Source organism: Coenobita brevimanus, chromosome 40 (genome assembly GCF_032717465.1).
Source record: "Coenobita brevimanus isolate Jiangsu-jjx chromosome 40, ASM3271746v2, whole genome shotgun sequence".
Taxonomy (NCBI): Eukaryota; Metazoa; Arthropoda; class Malacostraca; order Decapoda; family Coenobitidae; genus Coenobita; species Coenobita brevimanus.
The window spans coordinates 62,740,684-62,758,637 of NC_136993.1; the positions used below are offsets into that span (position 1 = coordinate 62,740,684).

The 17,954-nt window shown below is 42.2% G+C and overlaps 1 protein-coding gene across 1 annotated transcript in view; it reads right to left on the bottom strand.

The window, feature by feature from the left end:
- Window positions 1-16,371, bottom strand: part of LOC145397162 (putative glutamate receptor) — an 85,797-nt gene extending 69,426 nt beyond the window's left edge. Inside the window, exon 1 of the mRNA XM_080270358.1 lies at window positions 16,195-16,371. Within this exon, the coding sequence (XP_080126484.1) occupies window positions 16,195-16,371 (177 nt within the window). The remainder of the gene's footprint in view (window positions 1-16,194) is intronic.
- Window positions 16,372-17,954: the final 1,583 nt, after the last annotated feature.

The following is a 17,954-nucleotide window of genomic DNA, read 5'->3' on the forward strand; positions in this document are numbered from 1 at the left end:
GATTCTGTGAGAGGTAGTTTTAAGAGATCGATTGAGACAGTTTCCCATGGTCGTGACGGGATTGGGTAATGTAAGAGCGGTGCAGGTAAGCTGGTTGATCCTTTGTGGCAGTGGCAGGAGAGGCAAGAGTCACAGTGGGCATTGATATCGCAGCGCATGGTTGGCCAATAGTAGTTGAGACGTGCTTGGCGCAAGCATCGGTCTTTACCTGGATGGGAAGCTTGAGGGGTATTATGAACAATGTGAAGAACCGTTGGTATCAGGGCAGTGGGGACAACAAGTTGGCGTACTTTGCGGTTGGGCATGTCTTTTCCTGTTAGTAGTGTTTTCCTGTACAAGAGATCATCATCTAGCATGAACTCATCTAATGATACTGGCAGAGTAGGTAAGGTCGAGGCATCGCCATATTCTAGGAAAGAAATGACTTTGGACCATATGGGGTCTTGGACTGAAAGTTTCGAACAACTTCTGACGTTAGTGTAGTGTTTTCAGTTACTTCAGGCTGCAGTGATGTTATAGCTGCTGCTATGTGACGTGATAGTGCGTCTGCGACTACATTCAACTTGCCTGGTACATATTGAAAAGTGGGATTGAAGTCCTGGATGATAACGGACCATCTAGCTAGCCTAACTGTTAGGTTGCGGTTCTTGAACAAATCACATAGTGGAAGGTGGTCTGTTTGGATATGCACTGGATAACCATAGACTATATCTCTGAAATGTTTCAAAGACCAGACTACCGCTAGCGCTTCGAGATCTGTGACACTGTAGTTACGTTCAGCGGTTGTAAGGGTGCGACTAGCATATGCTATTACGCGCCTCCTTGATGCTTCATCGAGTTGCATCAAAACGGCACCAAGTCCAGTGCCTGAGGCGTCTGTGCAGAGAAGGAAGGGTTTGGTATAATCAGGGAATGCTAGAACAGGGGCATTTACAAGAGCTGTCTTTAGCTTTTGGAAAGCCTGTGACTGGTCGTTAGTCCAAACAAAGGGCACATTCTGCTTGAGTAAGTGGGTTAGAGGAGCGGCAATCTTTGCATAATCTTGTATGAATCTACGATAATAGCCATTGAGGCTCAGGAAACTTCGTACAGCTTCGGTAGTGGTAGGTTCTGGGAAGTTAATAATCGCTTTAGTTTTATCTTCATTAGTATGAATGACTTGTACATCTATGACATGGCCTAGTATTTGATTTTCTTTCGCAGGAAGTCACATTTACTGAGATTTATTTTCAGGCCTGCAAGCTGGAGGTGCTCAAAGACTTGCTGGAGCTTGTTAAAAGGGTCAGAGATGGATTTACTCACAACAATGATATCATCTAGGTAAGCAAAAAGAGTGTGTCCCATCACACCGCTGAAGACTGAATGGATAAGTCACATGAACACGGAAAGGGCATTTCTCAGACCAAAAGGGAGTCTCTTAAACTGAAAATGAGTGGAAGGGGTGCTGAAGGCTGTAACTGGGCGAGAGGACTCTTCCATTTCGACCTGCCAGTAACCGCTGAAGAGGTCTAAAGATGAAAAGACAATGTTATTTTCACCAAGGGATTCTAGCAAATCAGTGAGGACTGGTAACGGGAAACGGTCTGGAACGGTGACAGAATTGACCTTACGATAGTCGACTACTGGTCTAAAGTTGCCGTCCTTCTTTGGTACTAAGAAAAGTGGGCTATTCCATGGACTGACGGAGGGTTCAATAATGTCCTTGTCTAACATGTTCTGTACCATTTGATCTGTTTGCTTTCTCTGGCTGTGAGGAAATCGATACCTGGTATGTAAATCGGCTGAGTTCCTGGTAGTAGTTCAATCGTATGTTTTACATGGTCTGTTCTCCCCATCGGTTCACCGGGTAAGGCAACCACATTTCTGTACGAGGTCAGAAGGTCGAGGAGTTGTGGTGTATTTTCTGGGAAATCAGTGCATGTGAGATGTGAGAGCATATCGGTTGAATATGTCGGCGCAGATCCCGTAGAGTTAATAGTACATACCCCGATTGGCGTACTATCATCAGTCAGAATAGTAGGAATTGAGGAATCCTGGCACACCTTTACGGCCACTGGGTATACTAGGAAGTTTCCAATCTTTACACCACTTTTAAGTTTTAGTGGAGCATTTGTGACATTGAGCATGTACAGGTAGCATAAACTGTCCTCTAAGACTGTACACCAATCTGACTCATAAGTCAAACCATTCACACAACATGCCTCAGGTAGTGTTAGTACATCCACTCCTTCTTTCACACAAGCAACACAAACAGAGACTTTGGTGAACTCATGTAGTAACAAAATTGTGCACGTTTTCGTTACTGTATGTTTCGTCTCTGCGTGTTGGAGAAGATCAATCACACTGTGTGAGGTAGATAACTGAGACATGTCTGAGTCGCAATAGTGTTGTCAGGAGAGGAGGTAAAAGCCATTTCTGAAGGCTGAGAGGATGTATCAGTAGACATTAAGGAATATATGTCCTTGCTCGCAGTCAGTAAAGGAATGATCTCTGTATTCTCAGATGATGATGGTGGTGGTTTGGGCTGGTCTGGACTTTTTGGTAGTGATAGGGACAGAGGTAACTGAAAGACTGATTTGATCATAAGAACAAGACGGGGACATTCCATACTGTATACTGGGAATCCAGAAATGTCTATACTACCACAGGCAGGTAATAATGCAATGGAGTGTTGTGCCATGGTGGAGAAACCAATAAGAGCATCTGCGGGATACTGCAAGTCATTAGTGACATGAAAGTCAATTGGGATAGGGGGCAAATCTCTGTGTAGTTTGACTGCTAGGGTGACTCTTTCCTTAACCTTAAACTTTGAGTCTTCGACACCACATAGGCAAATGTCTGGTGGTTCTAGGAAACTGACATGGTTGTGATGTCGTTGGATAATATGTAAGGAATTGTTGGAGATCAGATTTACTATATATAGATCCTGTGTCCAAGAAGAATGACGTTGGTATGTCATGACTGCATCCAAGAATGACTAAACCCGAGGATGTTATGGGACAAACATGGCGGATGGGGATGTGGGATTCTGGTTCTATGTGATATTGGGCCGATACGGGCGTGGCGCTTCCCCCGACTGGTGGTGGTTGAGGTAACGACATTCCTCAGTGGTGTGAGTTGTGCTGGATTTGTGGTATTTGCATTTTGGACGACGGGAGCAGGAAGGCGTACGCTGTCTGGTTTGGGAGTGAGAACGTCTGTATTTACGGTCGCAACTGGATTCTCGATGTCCAGGATGACCACAGTGCCAGCAAAGGATCGAAGATTGTCAGTTCTGTCGGACGCTAGATTGATCACGACCTGCGATAGGAGAACGATGTGTGTCAAGTCTGCCGTGCGTGGTGGGATGGGAGCGATATTGGTCTGGGGTAGTGGAAGTGTGACAGACTGAGGAGGCCAAGGGTTGGGTGGTGCCCTGATGATGTAGTTCGAACCTGTTCTTTCATGAATGGCTTTAGTGACCTGAATAATTTTATCTCCTGGATTGAAACCTATTTCCAAGGCTAGCTCTCGCTGTGTAGGAGTAAGCCAGTGAAGGAACCTCAGGTAACCGATTAAGTCAGCAAAGTTGGTGAGTGAAACCACTGGAATGCCATTTTTGTGTTCTAACCATTTTGTGCCTACCAGTAATTGTGTGGTAGGTCTCCATATTATAATTGCAAATCATACTAGATAGATAGATAAATAGATAGATAGAGAGACAGATAGAAGCAGGAAGTCAAATGATGAGAAGGTGTTGTGTTTGCGAGAAGCGAGCAGCGCTAAACGCTTACACGGGGGAAAGCTGACGACAGCGGCCAGTAAGGAGATGATTCAGTTAGCTGTCAGCAGTCCTCTCGTGAGAAAGTTCTGTTGCCATGAGGAAGGTGCGTGACACACACACCCTACTACACGAGATGTGAGGAAAGAGAGTTGAGAAGGAGACAAGCGACCCTAGAGAGAGGTCGAGACGGAGATTAGCTTTAGAACAGAGAGAGAGAGAGAGAGATAGCGAGACAGGGAGGTAGCTACCCAGGACTTATACTATTATACCTGTTTAATATTTCCAAGACAAATAAAAATAGTCCCATACTATTCTTTACCTCTCCCGTCACTACATGACATCTGGTGGGGAAACTACTACAAGATATAAAAGCCGCTCGACCACAAGTCTAAAATATACGCCTCTACAAGCAAATACAAAGTCGCTGCTTTATGATACAAAGTCTTTATGACATTTGGTGGCAGCGGTGGGATACGAACCTCGTCTACGAATCAACATTAAATTCCTACAAAATATCAAGATTGACAACAACCAACAATATCAGCTCCTGCCCCCTCCGTCTTCCAGATCATTACGCTGATGCAGAGGTCAAGAGATCACTCGACGCCTTGCAAGTAGCTTAACGACAAACCAGCAAATCTGCGGACATCGTCTCCGAATTAAAAGCAAATTTCTACAAAAGCAACCGAGACTACAAGGTTAGCTTCAGTTCTACAAAGTCTACAGCCATCTACAATCAACTACAGCCATCTACAATCAACTACAATTAACAACTCTACGTCGTCTGTATAATCTTCTACACGCACCTACAAGTAGCGGCAGTCTTCATCCCACAACGAATAAATCACTAGAGAAAAGGACAGAGAAAACTTCCACATAGAATAAAGGGAACAAACAAACGAAGAGTGAGAGACGATTCACAACTCATAACCACCAGACCTCACCCTCCTCTCTCTGCTACATCCACCAAACCCCCAACGCTTACGCAGGTGTGAAGAGGTCAATGCACGCAGCAAAACACCAAGTCCATATTTACAACTCATCTTACTCACTCGTCTTCACTCAAGTTACTCATCGCTACTCATTTACTCACCACAGCTACCAGTGTGGGAAGCCGACGTCACCATGTGCTGAGACGACAACACGTCAATCAACCCGCGAAGGACAACGCTATCACCACGTGCACCACCACTCACACCATTTCCCACCACGGTAAAAATTAGTAAGTTACATAGTTACTTCATTTATACAATACACAGTGATAGACAATAAGCTTCTGCACAAACATATAAAACGTGCTGTATAGTTACAGTTTAAATACACATACTTACTTCAGTTATCTGCATAACTCAAACACTAAATAATCACCAACAATAAATATTCTACACTGTATATATTCATTCATTTATTATAACATTTATTTACTACCAACGAGTGTTACCATTTATACCTACATAAAATACGTGTTGCATACATACAGCTATACATTATTATATCTACAAAGTGATAAAGAAAATATACCATCACAGTTACTCAGTGAGCAATTGAAAGAACTGTATTAAACATTTATTAATTAAAGCTACCTAGTGGAAACATATAAATTAAGTTACAAGGTAAACTAGAAAAAAAAAAAAAAATGGCCAACACAAATGCCGTTAGTAAGAGTGAACATCTTCAACACAATCGTGAAGACAATGATTTCCACACAGTGCTGACACACATATTACTCACGAGAGGTACAGGTGAACAAGTCAGTGTGTATAGTTAATACTGTATATATGTATATATATATTTTTTTTTATATAAAATAACAAAATATGGGACTATATAATATCATTTTATAGTATCTGTGCAATATAAACTAAACTTTGAAAAAGTATCCCAAGAAAATTAGCCAGTAATTATGTAACCATGAACAACATGGAAACAAGCGTACACAAGCAAAGAGAAACAAACTATGGAAAATCAATACATACAAAAAAAAAAAAAAAAAAAGAAAGAAAGAAAGAAAAGTAAAACAGAAAAAAGAGAAATAGAGTAAGATCACATAACAAACAAATGAAAATAAGTGTAAGTGTTACTACATAAGCCAAAATACCACATAAACTACAAACAAAAAAAGCAAATTGTTGTCTCCACATACAAGTGGCACGACACATCATCACTATCATCGACCGCAGCATATGTTAGGACTGCAGTTATTACAATTATGTTACTCCATATTATAATTATGTACTTACAAACGATATGTAACAATTATGTAACGACAAACGATTGCATTATGTTACACTAACTACAATTATGTAACTACAAACGATATGTAACAATTATGTAACGACAAACGATTGCATTATGTTACACTTTGCCAATTATGTAACAGTTGCATTAACAAGATGTAACTTTTATGTAACTTTAACAACAATTATGTACCTACAAACGATATGTAACAATTATGTAACGACAAAACAGTTGCATTAACAAGATGTAACTTTTATGTAACTACAATTATAAGGCCAACACAATTATGCATTAACACAATATTTGGTAACAATTCATAAAATGTTACAATTATGTAGTACCACAATGTTAGTACAATATTATAAGTCATACAATTATAGCACAATTCTGTATTACCAGTATCATCATACAAGTTAGGTGAAATATTAGACATTACTAAAGTGATAACTCAAATATGTAATGTAATAACCTAGCAGTATTACCATTGCACAATTATATGCGTAATATTACTGAATAATCACTATTTACTATGAATAATATATGTATACAATATTCATACAATTATGTTACTTTACAATATTATGTATTTCACTTAATTAGCTTATAAGTTCATTATAATGTATATATAATATGTATTAATATGTTATGACTATTAAATGTCGATGGTACGCCATTTTGCGCGGCAGAGCAATGTGGTAGGTCTCCATATTATAATTGCAAATCATACTAGATAGATAGATAAATAGATAGATAGAGAGACAGATAGAAGCAGGAAGTCAAATGATGAGAAGGTGTTGTGTTTGCGAGAAGCGAGCAGCGCTAAACGCTTACACGGGGGAAAGCTGACGACAGCGGCCAGTAAGGAGATGATTCAGTTAGCTGTCAGCAGTCCTCTCGTGAGAAAGTTCTGTTGCCATGAGGAAGGTGCGTGACACACACACCCTACTACACGAGATGTGAGGAAAGAGAGTTGAGAAGGAGACAAGCGACCCTAGAGAGAGGTCGAGACGGAGATTAGCTTTAGAACAGAGAGAGAGAGAGAGATAGCGAGACAGGGAGGTAGCTACCCAGGACTTATACTATTATACCTGTTTAATATTTCCAAGACAAATAAAAATAGTCCCATACTATTCTTTACCTCTCCCGTCACTACATGACATCTGGTGGGGAAACTACTACAAGATATAAAAGCCGCTCGACCACAAGTCTAAAATATACTTCTCTACAATTAACTACAAAGTCCTTATGACAATTGGAGCATCTCGCTACTAGTTGCTTTCATGGCGGCGGCAGCTTCGCGAAGCTTGGCATGTTGTGCTGGGACCCTCAAGTCCTCATCCATTTGGTTTAGAAGATTAATGAATCCCATGAGAGACGCAGTATTTGAATGCTGGCAACAAAGGCTGAGGAGTTCTGTACGAAAATCAGCAAAGGTATTAATGCTATAGAAATGTCCTGCACGGATCACGGATCCGATGTCCAATTTGCCATGGTGCAAGCGATCCATGAGGCTACTTTGAGCGATTCATTGGTAATCTGCCGATTGCGGATGTCGGTTTCGACTTCTCTGAGGAAATCATAGACAGATGAAGTTGGGTCCTGGCCGGTAAATTTGGGACGATTGGCATCGTCGAGATAGATAGACTGTGGAGGGGTGGCCATGGCTGGAAGTGTGGAAGTGACGGAAGAAGAAGAGTGGGAGAGAGAGAAGGTAGTGGTAGTTAAGGGCGAGTAAGACAGGGTATGAAGTGAGGCAGGAGAGTGAACGATAGGGGAAGGAGTAGAGGAAGAAGAAGGGAGTGTATAGGTAGGGGTAGAGGAGGAGGTATCTGGATTTACGAGTGTAGGATGGGTGGTAAGTGGTTCTGCGGGAAGTGAAACGGGAGTCTGAGGTACAGGTCGGTGGTACTCTTTGCCACTTCTTAAGTGAGTGATCGTGTTAGAGTCGGTAGACGGTGTATGATCAGGTGATGTTTCCAGGTCGAGAGGGCTGGTGTTAAGCGGTTAATGGAAGATGAGATGAAGGATGAAGATGGATATGTAGATGGAAATGTATAATATAAAGATGAGAAAACGTAATACATGAGTAGGTGTGAAAACGAATGAAGGTGAGGGGATGGAGGGTTTAAATAAAAGGTGAAGGATGAGATGGATATTAAATAACGTAGGTGAAGCTGAAAACGGGGTAATGGAAGTGAGATGGAATATTTACAAAATATCCAATCTGTAGAGAAAATCGAAGATAATCTCTATAGAAAGGTAAGGTATACTATAGTTACACAGTAGAGACGGGATTGACGAGATGTATGACGTGCAGGTGTGGCTTGGCGTAACGGGGCTGGGGCGGGGTGGGGCTGGGCGGCGCTGGAGGGACAGCTGGTCAGAGATGAGAGTGGCTGGGGACGAGACTGGAGCGATGTGTTGGATGAGTCTTAGAAGAGGCGGAACTTCTCACTGGGCTTAAGTCGAGATGGGAAGAGACGCTCCGATGGGTCACCGGCAGGGAGTTGTGGTCCTAGGAGGCTCACTTAAAGCAGACTACATGTGAGGGCAGGGTGTGGCGGCGTCGGGGCCGGTGGTGGGGGTTAGGGCAGATGTTGGTACAATGCAGGTGTACAGCTGTTGAGTTGGAAATTCAGAGAATGGCAGTGGGCAGACAGTGGTAAGTGGCACCGTGGGGGCAGGATTTATGATGAGTTCGGAACAGGTGCTGGGAACAGGTGAAACAGGTGCGTAGGTCGGCGATGGTGACACTTGCGGTCAGGAACAAGGTGTGTGGCACTTTGGAGCTGCAGATTAGGAGGCCCTCATGCAGTATTTCTTTGATTTTCCATGGAATGATTATTGCTTCCATGGTCGGGAGCCATCTGAGTGTGCCTTGTGCACTACAGAGGTTATTCTTTCGGGCATGGAAGCATACATTTCCTTCTAATATCTTTTGACTAATGCAAGAAAGCCTTGGTTTAATCACACTTGTTCTAATGCTGGCTGCAACAAGGAGAGGACTTATAGAGGGTACCAGAGCCAACCCACCCCTGAATCACATCATTTTTATGTTTCTGCCCGGAATCATGCTAAGTCTGTTCTTTGCTTTGCTAAAAATAATTTCACCCATACTAAATGCTCTCAACTCTCCAACTCGAATTCTTCCTGCTCCTGCTGGCACCTTGCCAAAAACCTTACCTCATCATCCTTCCCTCCTCTTTTCTGTTGTGATGGCTCTGTAGCTATTTCTTTTACTGATAAAGCAGATCTCTTCACTCAGACTTTCTCCTCCAATTCCACCTCAGACGATTCCGGTGCTGTTCCTCCATCACTTCCCCCCTAAATTCTTCATGGCTGACATTCAGATTTCTTCAGCTGATGTTCTGTCATTACTGGTCTCAATACTAACAAAGTATATGGGCCTGATGGAGTCCCTCCTGTTGTCCTCGAGAATTGTGCTTCAGTGATTACACCCTGCCTAGGTAAACTCTTTCGCATTTGTCTGTCAACTCGTACCTTTCCTTCTTGCTGGAAGTTTGCTCTCATTCAGCCAGTCCCAAGAAGGGTGACCATTCCCAACCCTCTAACTACCGTGCAATTGCTTTAACATCCTGTATCTCAAAAGTTTTCAAGTCAATTCTTAATAATAAAAAATTTCAAGCATCTCTCCTATCACAACCTTCTTTCTGATCGTTAGTATGGGTTCCATCAGGGACGCTCCACTGGCGATCTTCTCACCTACCTTTCAGACTCCTGGTCATCCTCCTTTCGGGACTTTGGCGAAAGCTTTGCCATTGCACTTGACATCTCAAAGGCTTTCGATCGAGTCTGACATAAATCTTTAATTTCCAAACTGCCCTCTTATGGTTTCTATCCTTCTATCTGTGTCTTCATCTCTAGCTTCCTTTCTGGTCGTTCTATAGCTGCTGTTGTAGACGGCCATCATTCTTCTCCTAGATCTATCAACAGCGGTGTTCCTCACGGCTCTGTCTTATCACCAACTCTCATCCCTTTATCCATCAATAACCTTCTAAGCTGTACATCTAATCCTGTCCACTCATATGCTGATGATTGCACCCTTCACCTTTCCACTCGGTTCCCGCACGTCCATCTCAGCAGTTACTTCAACAAACAAAGATGAGGCTATGGCACACCTAATGTCTGACTTGGCTCGTATCTCTGACTGGGGTAAAAATAATCTTGTTCTGTTTAATGCATCAAAAACTCAGTTTTTACACCTATCAATCTGACATAGTCTTCCACAGGAGTACCCACTAATGTTTAATAATATCCAGCTCAATCCTGCATCATCCTTGAACATGTTTGGGGTTTCATTCACTTGGGACTTATCTTGGAAATATCATATTACATCTCTTGTAAAATCTGCTTCCAAGAGATTAGGTGTGCTAAGCTGACTCCATACCTTCTTTACCTCAGTACAGTTGTTGACTTTATACACGGGTTTTATTTGCCCCTGTTTAGAGTACAACTCTTATGTGTGGGGAGGCTCCCCACGTAGAGCCCTTCTCAATAGGATGGAGTCAAAGGCTTTTCATCTCATCAACTCTGCTCCTCTTACTGGCTCCCTTCAACCTGTCTCTTCACTGCACTGTTGCATCTTTACCTCTTTTCAATCGCTTCTTCAATGGTCACTGCTCCTCTGAACTGTCTGCTTGCATCCCTCCACGACTATGATGGGTGCGTAGCACTCGTCTAGCAACAAACTCTCATCCCTTTTCTGTGCAGCTCTCTAATGCAAGAGTTAACCGTTACTCCCAGTCCTTCATTTATGCAACAGGTCAACTCTGGAACTGTCTCCCTGTGTCTGTACTTCCTACTTCCTAGGATCTCCAGTCTTTCAAATGCAGTGTGTCCAGGCATCTCAAAATGAACAGATCTTGATTTTGGCTCTCTTTTGTATTGGTTTTGTTTTTTCTTGGAAAGAACAGTTTGCGGGCTCCTGGGCTTTGGTTCCTTCTTTCTTGCATTAAAAAAAAAAAATGATCCCCGGATGGCCCCAGCAGGACATGTATACATGTCAGCCAGACAGTATGGGTTAAGAGAGCAGATGCCTCAGCCTATGCCATTGCTATTAAATAGAATTTGCATATGTTTCTGCCCCAAAATTTAACAATTTCTTTATTTGTCCATGGCCGACCCTTTGACAAAATTTGATTCAAATTGATTAAGAACTTTTGGAGATATCACCTGGATATTCAGACAGACAGACAGACAGACACAAAACATAGGAGGATACATAACCTCCTCTAGTTTCGTTGTTGCAGGTAACAAAGGTGATGGTATCTAGGTTTGGCGGCAGTAGGCTACAGTCAAATAAGATGGGGCATGGCTATGGACGGTTTGCCACAAGGGCATGGGAAGTATTTCGATCTTGTGCACTGTGATGTGATAATTGGGTGCTTAAGAGGTGTAGTGGTTTTAGTGGCAGACAGCGAGATAATGCTGATTTCATGTGAGTGGTGTCAGGGAGAGCATGTGGAGATTGTCAGATTTGAAGGGATTGATCACGCTGGTGAGTCTTTTATGTATATGGAAGACTTTTATTTTTGGGGTGACATGTGCTGGAGGTAGGGCTGGAGTTTTCTCTGTGGCTAGAGTGAGGAGTGGTTGGAAGAAATTCAGGAAGCTGTTGCCTCTCCTGACAGTGAGAGGGCTCTACCTCCGTGCTAAGGGATTTTTTGTGTGTGTGTGTGTGTGACACGTGTTAAGAGTGTAATGGTCTATGGTGGTGAGACCTGGGCAGTAAAGGAAGAGGATAATTCCAGGCCCAAACGTATGGAAATGACAATGAATGGGTGGATGTGCAGTTCGTCCTTGAACATGAGACCTGAGGGGAGGGGCTAGGATTACGATGTAAGACTTAAGAGGAAGGATGGAACGGGAGTGTATTGATGTTGTGATGAGGGGAGGTAGATTGAGATGGTTTAGTCATGTGGAGATGAAGGGGGAAGACAGTTGAGTGGAGAAAGTGAGACGTGTTAACGTTAGGGGTACGGCTCTAAGATTTAGACTAAAAAATGTCCTGGGTTGAGGTCACTGAATGTGACCTTAGGGATAAAGGACTGAATAAAGGGGCTGTCAGAGACTGTGCAGCATGGAAAACCACCATTAGATGACCATGACCGATGCATGCAAGCATGTTGGAACCTTTATAAACGAAACGAAACGAAACGAACTTATTGAATTATGGTTGAACATGGCAAACTTCTGAAACAGTGTTTAACACTTCCAAACCAACTTGGGCCCTCTACCAGATAAGAAATAAAATCAGGCAGAAACTTTTGTAGCTTCATTATATGACAATATAAATATGTGGGCAACGTTTTTCAGTTAAGGTGTTTATGGCACTTTCAAAACACGACCGTAATACAGCATTGTCATGCAATATTCAGTACTGTGCCTGAGAATGTAGTCGAAAATGAAATACAGAAGTTTTTGATTGTCATGTTTTATGCATTACTATGCATGACAATTTAGCCAAAAGTGAAGTACATTTCTGCGAGTTTACTGATATTGGAATGAATTAGAAAAAACTCATTTCATGCAACAGAATGTGTACTTATTCTAACCTGGGTACAGTTGATCACCATCCACAGACTTTAACGCAGCCATAATTAAAATAAAGCAACGGACAACTGCTGCTGCCACGATCCTGTTCATTTGCATAATAGTTTCTGGAAAAATAAAAATGAACATGAGACACTAGAAGGATTAATGTTATCACTACGAGGACTTTTATTATTATTATTACTACTACTACTACTACTACTATTATTGTTATTATTACTGTTGTTATTTTTGTCAGGTACCTGCAGCTACCACTGTATAGCTCTGCAGAAACCCTTCAAAATGAAGCGATTAGATTCTTCCTCCAGTAGCTTTTTAACAAGTATTACCAGACATGAGCTAGAGCAAACTAAAAAGATGACCTCTTCCTGAATGATTTGCTGGGGATACTTATGAACGAAAATTTCACTTAATAAACCATCCATTTGCACAGAAGAAAAAACAAGTCATAAGCATTGAAAAAATGTATCTACTTTGCACTCCATATCTGTTTTCGTTACTTATCTAGGAAGAAATAAATAACTGAGAGCCTGCAAAACCTTTCCATTCATAGAAAATTGGGCAAAAGAAAGTCGGAATCAATATCCGTTCAGATGGAGAGTTCTGGAAATAATGAGCTGAAACGTCATGAGTTCATAGGGAGTGGGAATGGGAGAAAGATGACACCTGCAAAATTGACAATTTTTATGTTTGAGGGACACCGTGAGAATCATACACATTATTTGCCTGGTCGTTCTAATTGTACCATTCCCAGATCACACACACACACACACACACACACACACACACACACACACACACACACACACACACACACACACACACACACACACATAGATAGATAGATAGATAGCTTACTGACCACAGCTTACATTTGTAAAATAAAATACAAATTGGAGACTGTGTAACAACTCTGGACGTCTCGACACTGAATAAAAGGACAAAAACTTCTTACACAAATGTAGTCCACCAAATATACTTAATTATAACAAGAAAAAACTTCTTTTTTTTTCACATGGAAGTAGAAGAAACTGGAGTACACAATCAATATATTGAGTTACGGTAGTAAAACATATTCCAAGGCAAAAAATACATACGCATTCATACACACATACATATGCATATACATATACACATACAAATACATACATATATATACATACATTTACATAAACATCCACACATACATACAAACATACACACATATACACATATACATATTTCAACCCAAGAGAACAAATACAGGCTTGGCAGCAATTTACTCTCGCTGAACAGCGGAACCACTAACAACTCGAAATAAACTCTAGATATATTTATAACACACATAATTTGTTTTCTCTTAATAAAGTATAAATTACTAATACAAATAAACAAAGCTGTATACACACCTCAAGAGAACTTCACCAGATAAATGTAAACTTACATGTAAACCTTAAGAACATTGTGAATAATAAGACAAAACTTGTCATTCAAAAATCTGCCTGAAAGTTGTTCCTCTATTGCGGTATAATTGTACATATCTCATGTATGTTGTGTCTGCATACAGTGTTGGACGACATGTCGTTCAGTCTGTATGTCACCACAGATACAAAGACGTTCCTCAACTGGGTGGTGACCCCGCCCCCTCCTGTTCCATCTCTCAGTCTCAATACACAAATCATGTCCTGAAACTCTGCGTCTAATGAACGAAATCCTGTGTATGTCATTGAGATTTCGTTTCCTAGTAGGCTATATACATCATGGACGTTAAAACTGGGGTTCATCTCCCTATATATAACACACTTAGATGATGCTGAGCGAGATATTGCTTCTTGCATCTTAGTCATATAACTGTTTAAGTTTGGTACTTCTTTGTTTAACATTATATACCTGGCAGTTGGTGTGTTTGAGTTGAATATAGTCCTAACTGCAAACATGAATGGGTCATCCATAGGGTAATTCCTCGACTCTCTAGTCTTAGTAAAAAAAAAAAAAACTTATGCTGTTTCTACTGAACCAAATCACGTAAAGACAGCATGCCCAGATCAACAAACCAACCAAATTGGTTGTTCTCACTCCTAACGGCTGTTTAATTGCCCACTTATAAAGTTCACTATAGGCTTCAAATCACCGCATAACCATGACACACCCATACAATAATGATGATATCACTGCCTCAAATACTCTGTTTCACTATAAATGAGACATCACTATTTTTCTTTAAATATGAAACAAATTTCAGAAGATGACACATTTTGCTTCTTGCATGTGATATAATCGATGATGTGACAGAGCCATCACTGGTAAAGGGTGAACCTAATATGTATATTTAGTGAAGTTTTCAATCACCATATCATTCACCAATAATGGGTCATTATCACCAATGCCACCATGTATTACATTGAACATTGGTCTTCCTTCGGTTTATTTTCATGCCATAATCTGTACAGTATGTTTGCATTACCATTATAACATTATTTTCTCAATCATTCGCTGCCTACTCGTTGCCAACAGAACAGTGCCATCCATTAATACCAAGATATGTAACCACTGCGGAAAGCCATCTGGGGTACATTTCTCCCTCATTATTCTATTAAACAATTTACAAAAATGAGAAAAAGAATACACGAGGTGGGCGATCCCTGTTTAACACCCAGTGTTGTTGACACTTCTGTCGTACCTGCTACAGTTTCTGTAACTCTGTACATGGCCATCAGGGCTGATGACATTACCATACCACAACGCAGTCACTTTAATACACTGAACAATACTGACCTTGCGACAAAATCATACGTTTTAGAGAAGTCCACAAAAGTAACATACAAGATAAGTCTCTTGTGTTTAGTCATATCGGTAAGGAGGCAGAAGGTAGCCGCATGTTCGGTACACCCATGCCCACTCTGTGTCCCCGCCTGCTCACGATACGGCTTAAACCATTGTGTCAACCGATCACATAGTACCATGTCATACAGTTTGGCAATGCTGTTGATGATACTAATGTCTCGGTAATTGGTAGGGTTTTTCCTACAGCCCTTTTTAATACCATGAAGAGCTTTGCCATTCTCCACTGTAACGTATTAATGCCAGATAGAAAAATATTGTAAAACAACGTTGTAAGAGTTAATATCCACTGAGGTGACAATAATGAGAACAGTCCATCCATCCATCCAATCCTACCTGGCCCCATGTTGAGCAGAGGACCCCGGGGCTAGGCATGTTGGTTCTGACATTTAAGATGAGAGTGACCAGCCTCACTCATCCCTGAGTGGCATTACGTGAGAAATAACCCCAACCATCCCTTGGATAGAAACAATCACCGGCTCAATCCGATTGGAGTGCCACAATTACACACTAAACCACCAGGTGCCATAATTTGGTTATATGATTACCACTCAGTGTTTCATGGTGTACAGGAAACCATTTGGCTTGTCACTCATCCATAGGTAGAAGAGGAAAGAATGAAGGAAAGAAAGACAGAGGAAGGAAGGAAAGGAGGGAGGAGAGGAAACGGCAGACACCCGAGAGCAGCGCTACCTCGAGTGAGTGGATGGTGAACGCCCTCACCTACCACTAAATAATGAGAATAGACCCGGTGGTAACCTGTCAGGTCCACAATCCTTATTGGGTTTCATTTTACGAACCTGTGCCTCAACCTGGATGGGTGATATGGGTTCGTCAAGGATGGGAATATTGACGTTTGTCTCAATGTTCACTACAGCCTCACTCATTATATCCTGTGGGTTCAGTACCTCCTCCAAATAAACCTTGAAATCACTGCCACTTGGTGCATCATCACTTTTATTCAAACCTACGTCCATATCACCTTTCCAGTTGATTACTTTCCATACTCTAGCATCATCCCGATCTGCTAATACTTTCTCCCATCTACCCATCTGCATATCACCATAATCATCTCTGTAGCTAACAATACACCTATTTGGTCCCTTATTCTGGCTAGATAGGCGGCCTGGTTGGGCCCGACCAGGTTAATCAGTTGGTTGTACTTTGGCTAGAGTCAAATGGGCACTGGGGGGCCTTGTGGCTCCTATTGTCCTGGAGTCACCCTTGCCCAGGTCCCCCAGTGGTTACCCGTGTATACTCTCCCGCTACCTCTGGGGTCGCCAGTGGTTTTGTCCCTGCCATACAACCTCCTCTTGTTGGGCTCCATGGTGGGTGGAGGGGTGGGGGAATGAAGTTATGTTTTGGCTAAATAAGGCTGTATCTCCCCCCAATTTTTGGTACTTGTGTGGCAGGTGGCTGGGCCCATGAGTCCCCAAGAACCAGCCACGTCTTTGCTCGAGCTGACCCTGTACCACATAAGTGCAACAGTGGTAAGGAGTGCTTTCAAGGGAGCGGTGCACAGCCCTCAAGGAAGCTCTGTCACCCGTCAGTGAGATGATGCCTGGCGTCTTTGTGTCTACCCAGTACACAAAATTTATAGTTTTGAAGTTGGATGATGGGTCCTCCTTCAAGGACCAGAATGCATGTAAGATTCACCATGACCTGGCTTGTGGGTAGTCCCCAAATGTCGTTCCACAGGCAGATGGGTCACTCCTTATGGAGGCTAGGGATGCTGACCAAAGTGCTCGCATCCATGCTGTTAAATGCTTAGCCTCCTGTGATGTCACAGTCACCAGTTATTCCACCCTGAACCAGACTTGGGATGTTGTCTTCTCTAAGGAGTTCCTTAGGTACTCAGAGGAGAACCTCATTGAGAGGCTGAAAAACCAAGGAGTAGTGAAGGTGGAAAGGATAAAGAAAAAGGTAAATGGGATACTGACAGACACAACATTGAATGTCACCTTTGATCGGTCGACATTGCCTGATGTCTTAGAGGCAGCTTACTGCTGCCTTCGGGTTAAGGCATATGTGTCAAGACCTAGGCAGTGCTTCCATTGCCAGAGATTTGGGCATGTCAGCAGGTCTTGTCATAGGAACATGCAAGGTCTCCCACAGGTGTGTGTTAATTGTGGTGGTAATTCACATGGTGAGATGGACTACCCAAATCCCCCCTCATGTACCAATTGCTGTGGTGCTCACCCAGCTTCATCAACACAGTGTGACCAGTATAAGTTTGAGAATGAAGTTATGTCATTTCGAACCTGTGAGAAGATTTCTCTTGCAGAGGCAAAGGAAAGGGTCAGAGGGATGTTTATCCGCCCTGGGGTCACCTTTGCTTTAGCTCTCTCATGTTGTAAGGATTTCCCACAGTACAACGAGACTATGCTTCATGCTGCCCCACCTGCTTGTCGGGGTAATCAGTCATCGCAGACATCCCTGTTGGGGGATGCTACTGTGATGGCAGCAGATGGAAGAGGCCTTGTTTCAATACCCACTCCTTCAACTCATGATATGCAGAATGCTGTCCCCATGGTTAGTACTATTGGTGAAAATGAACCTT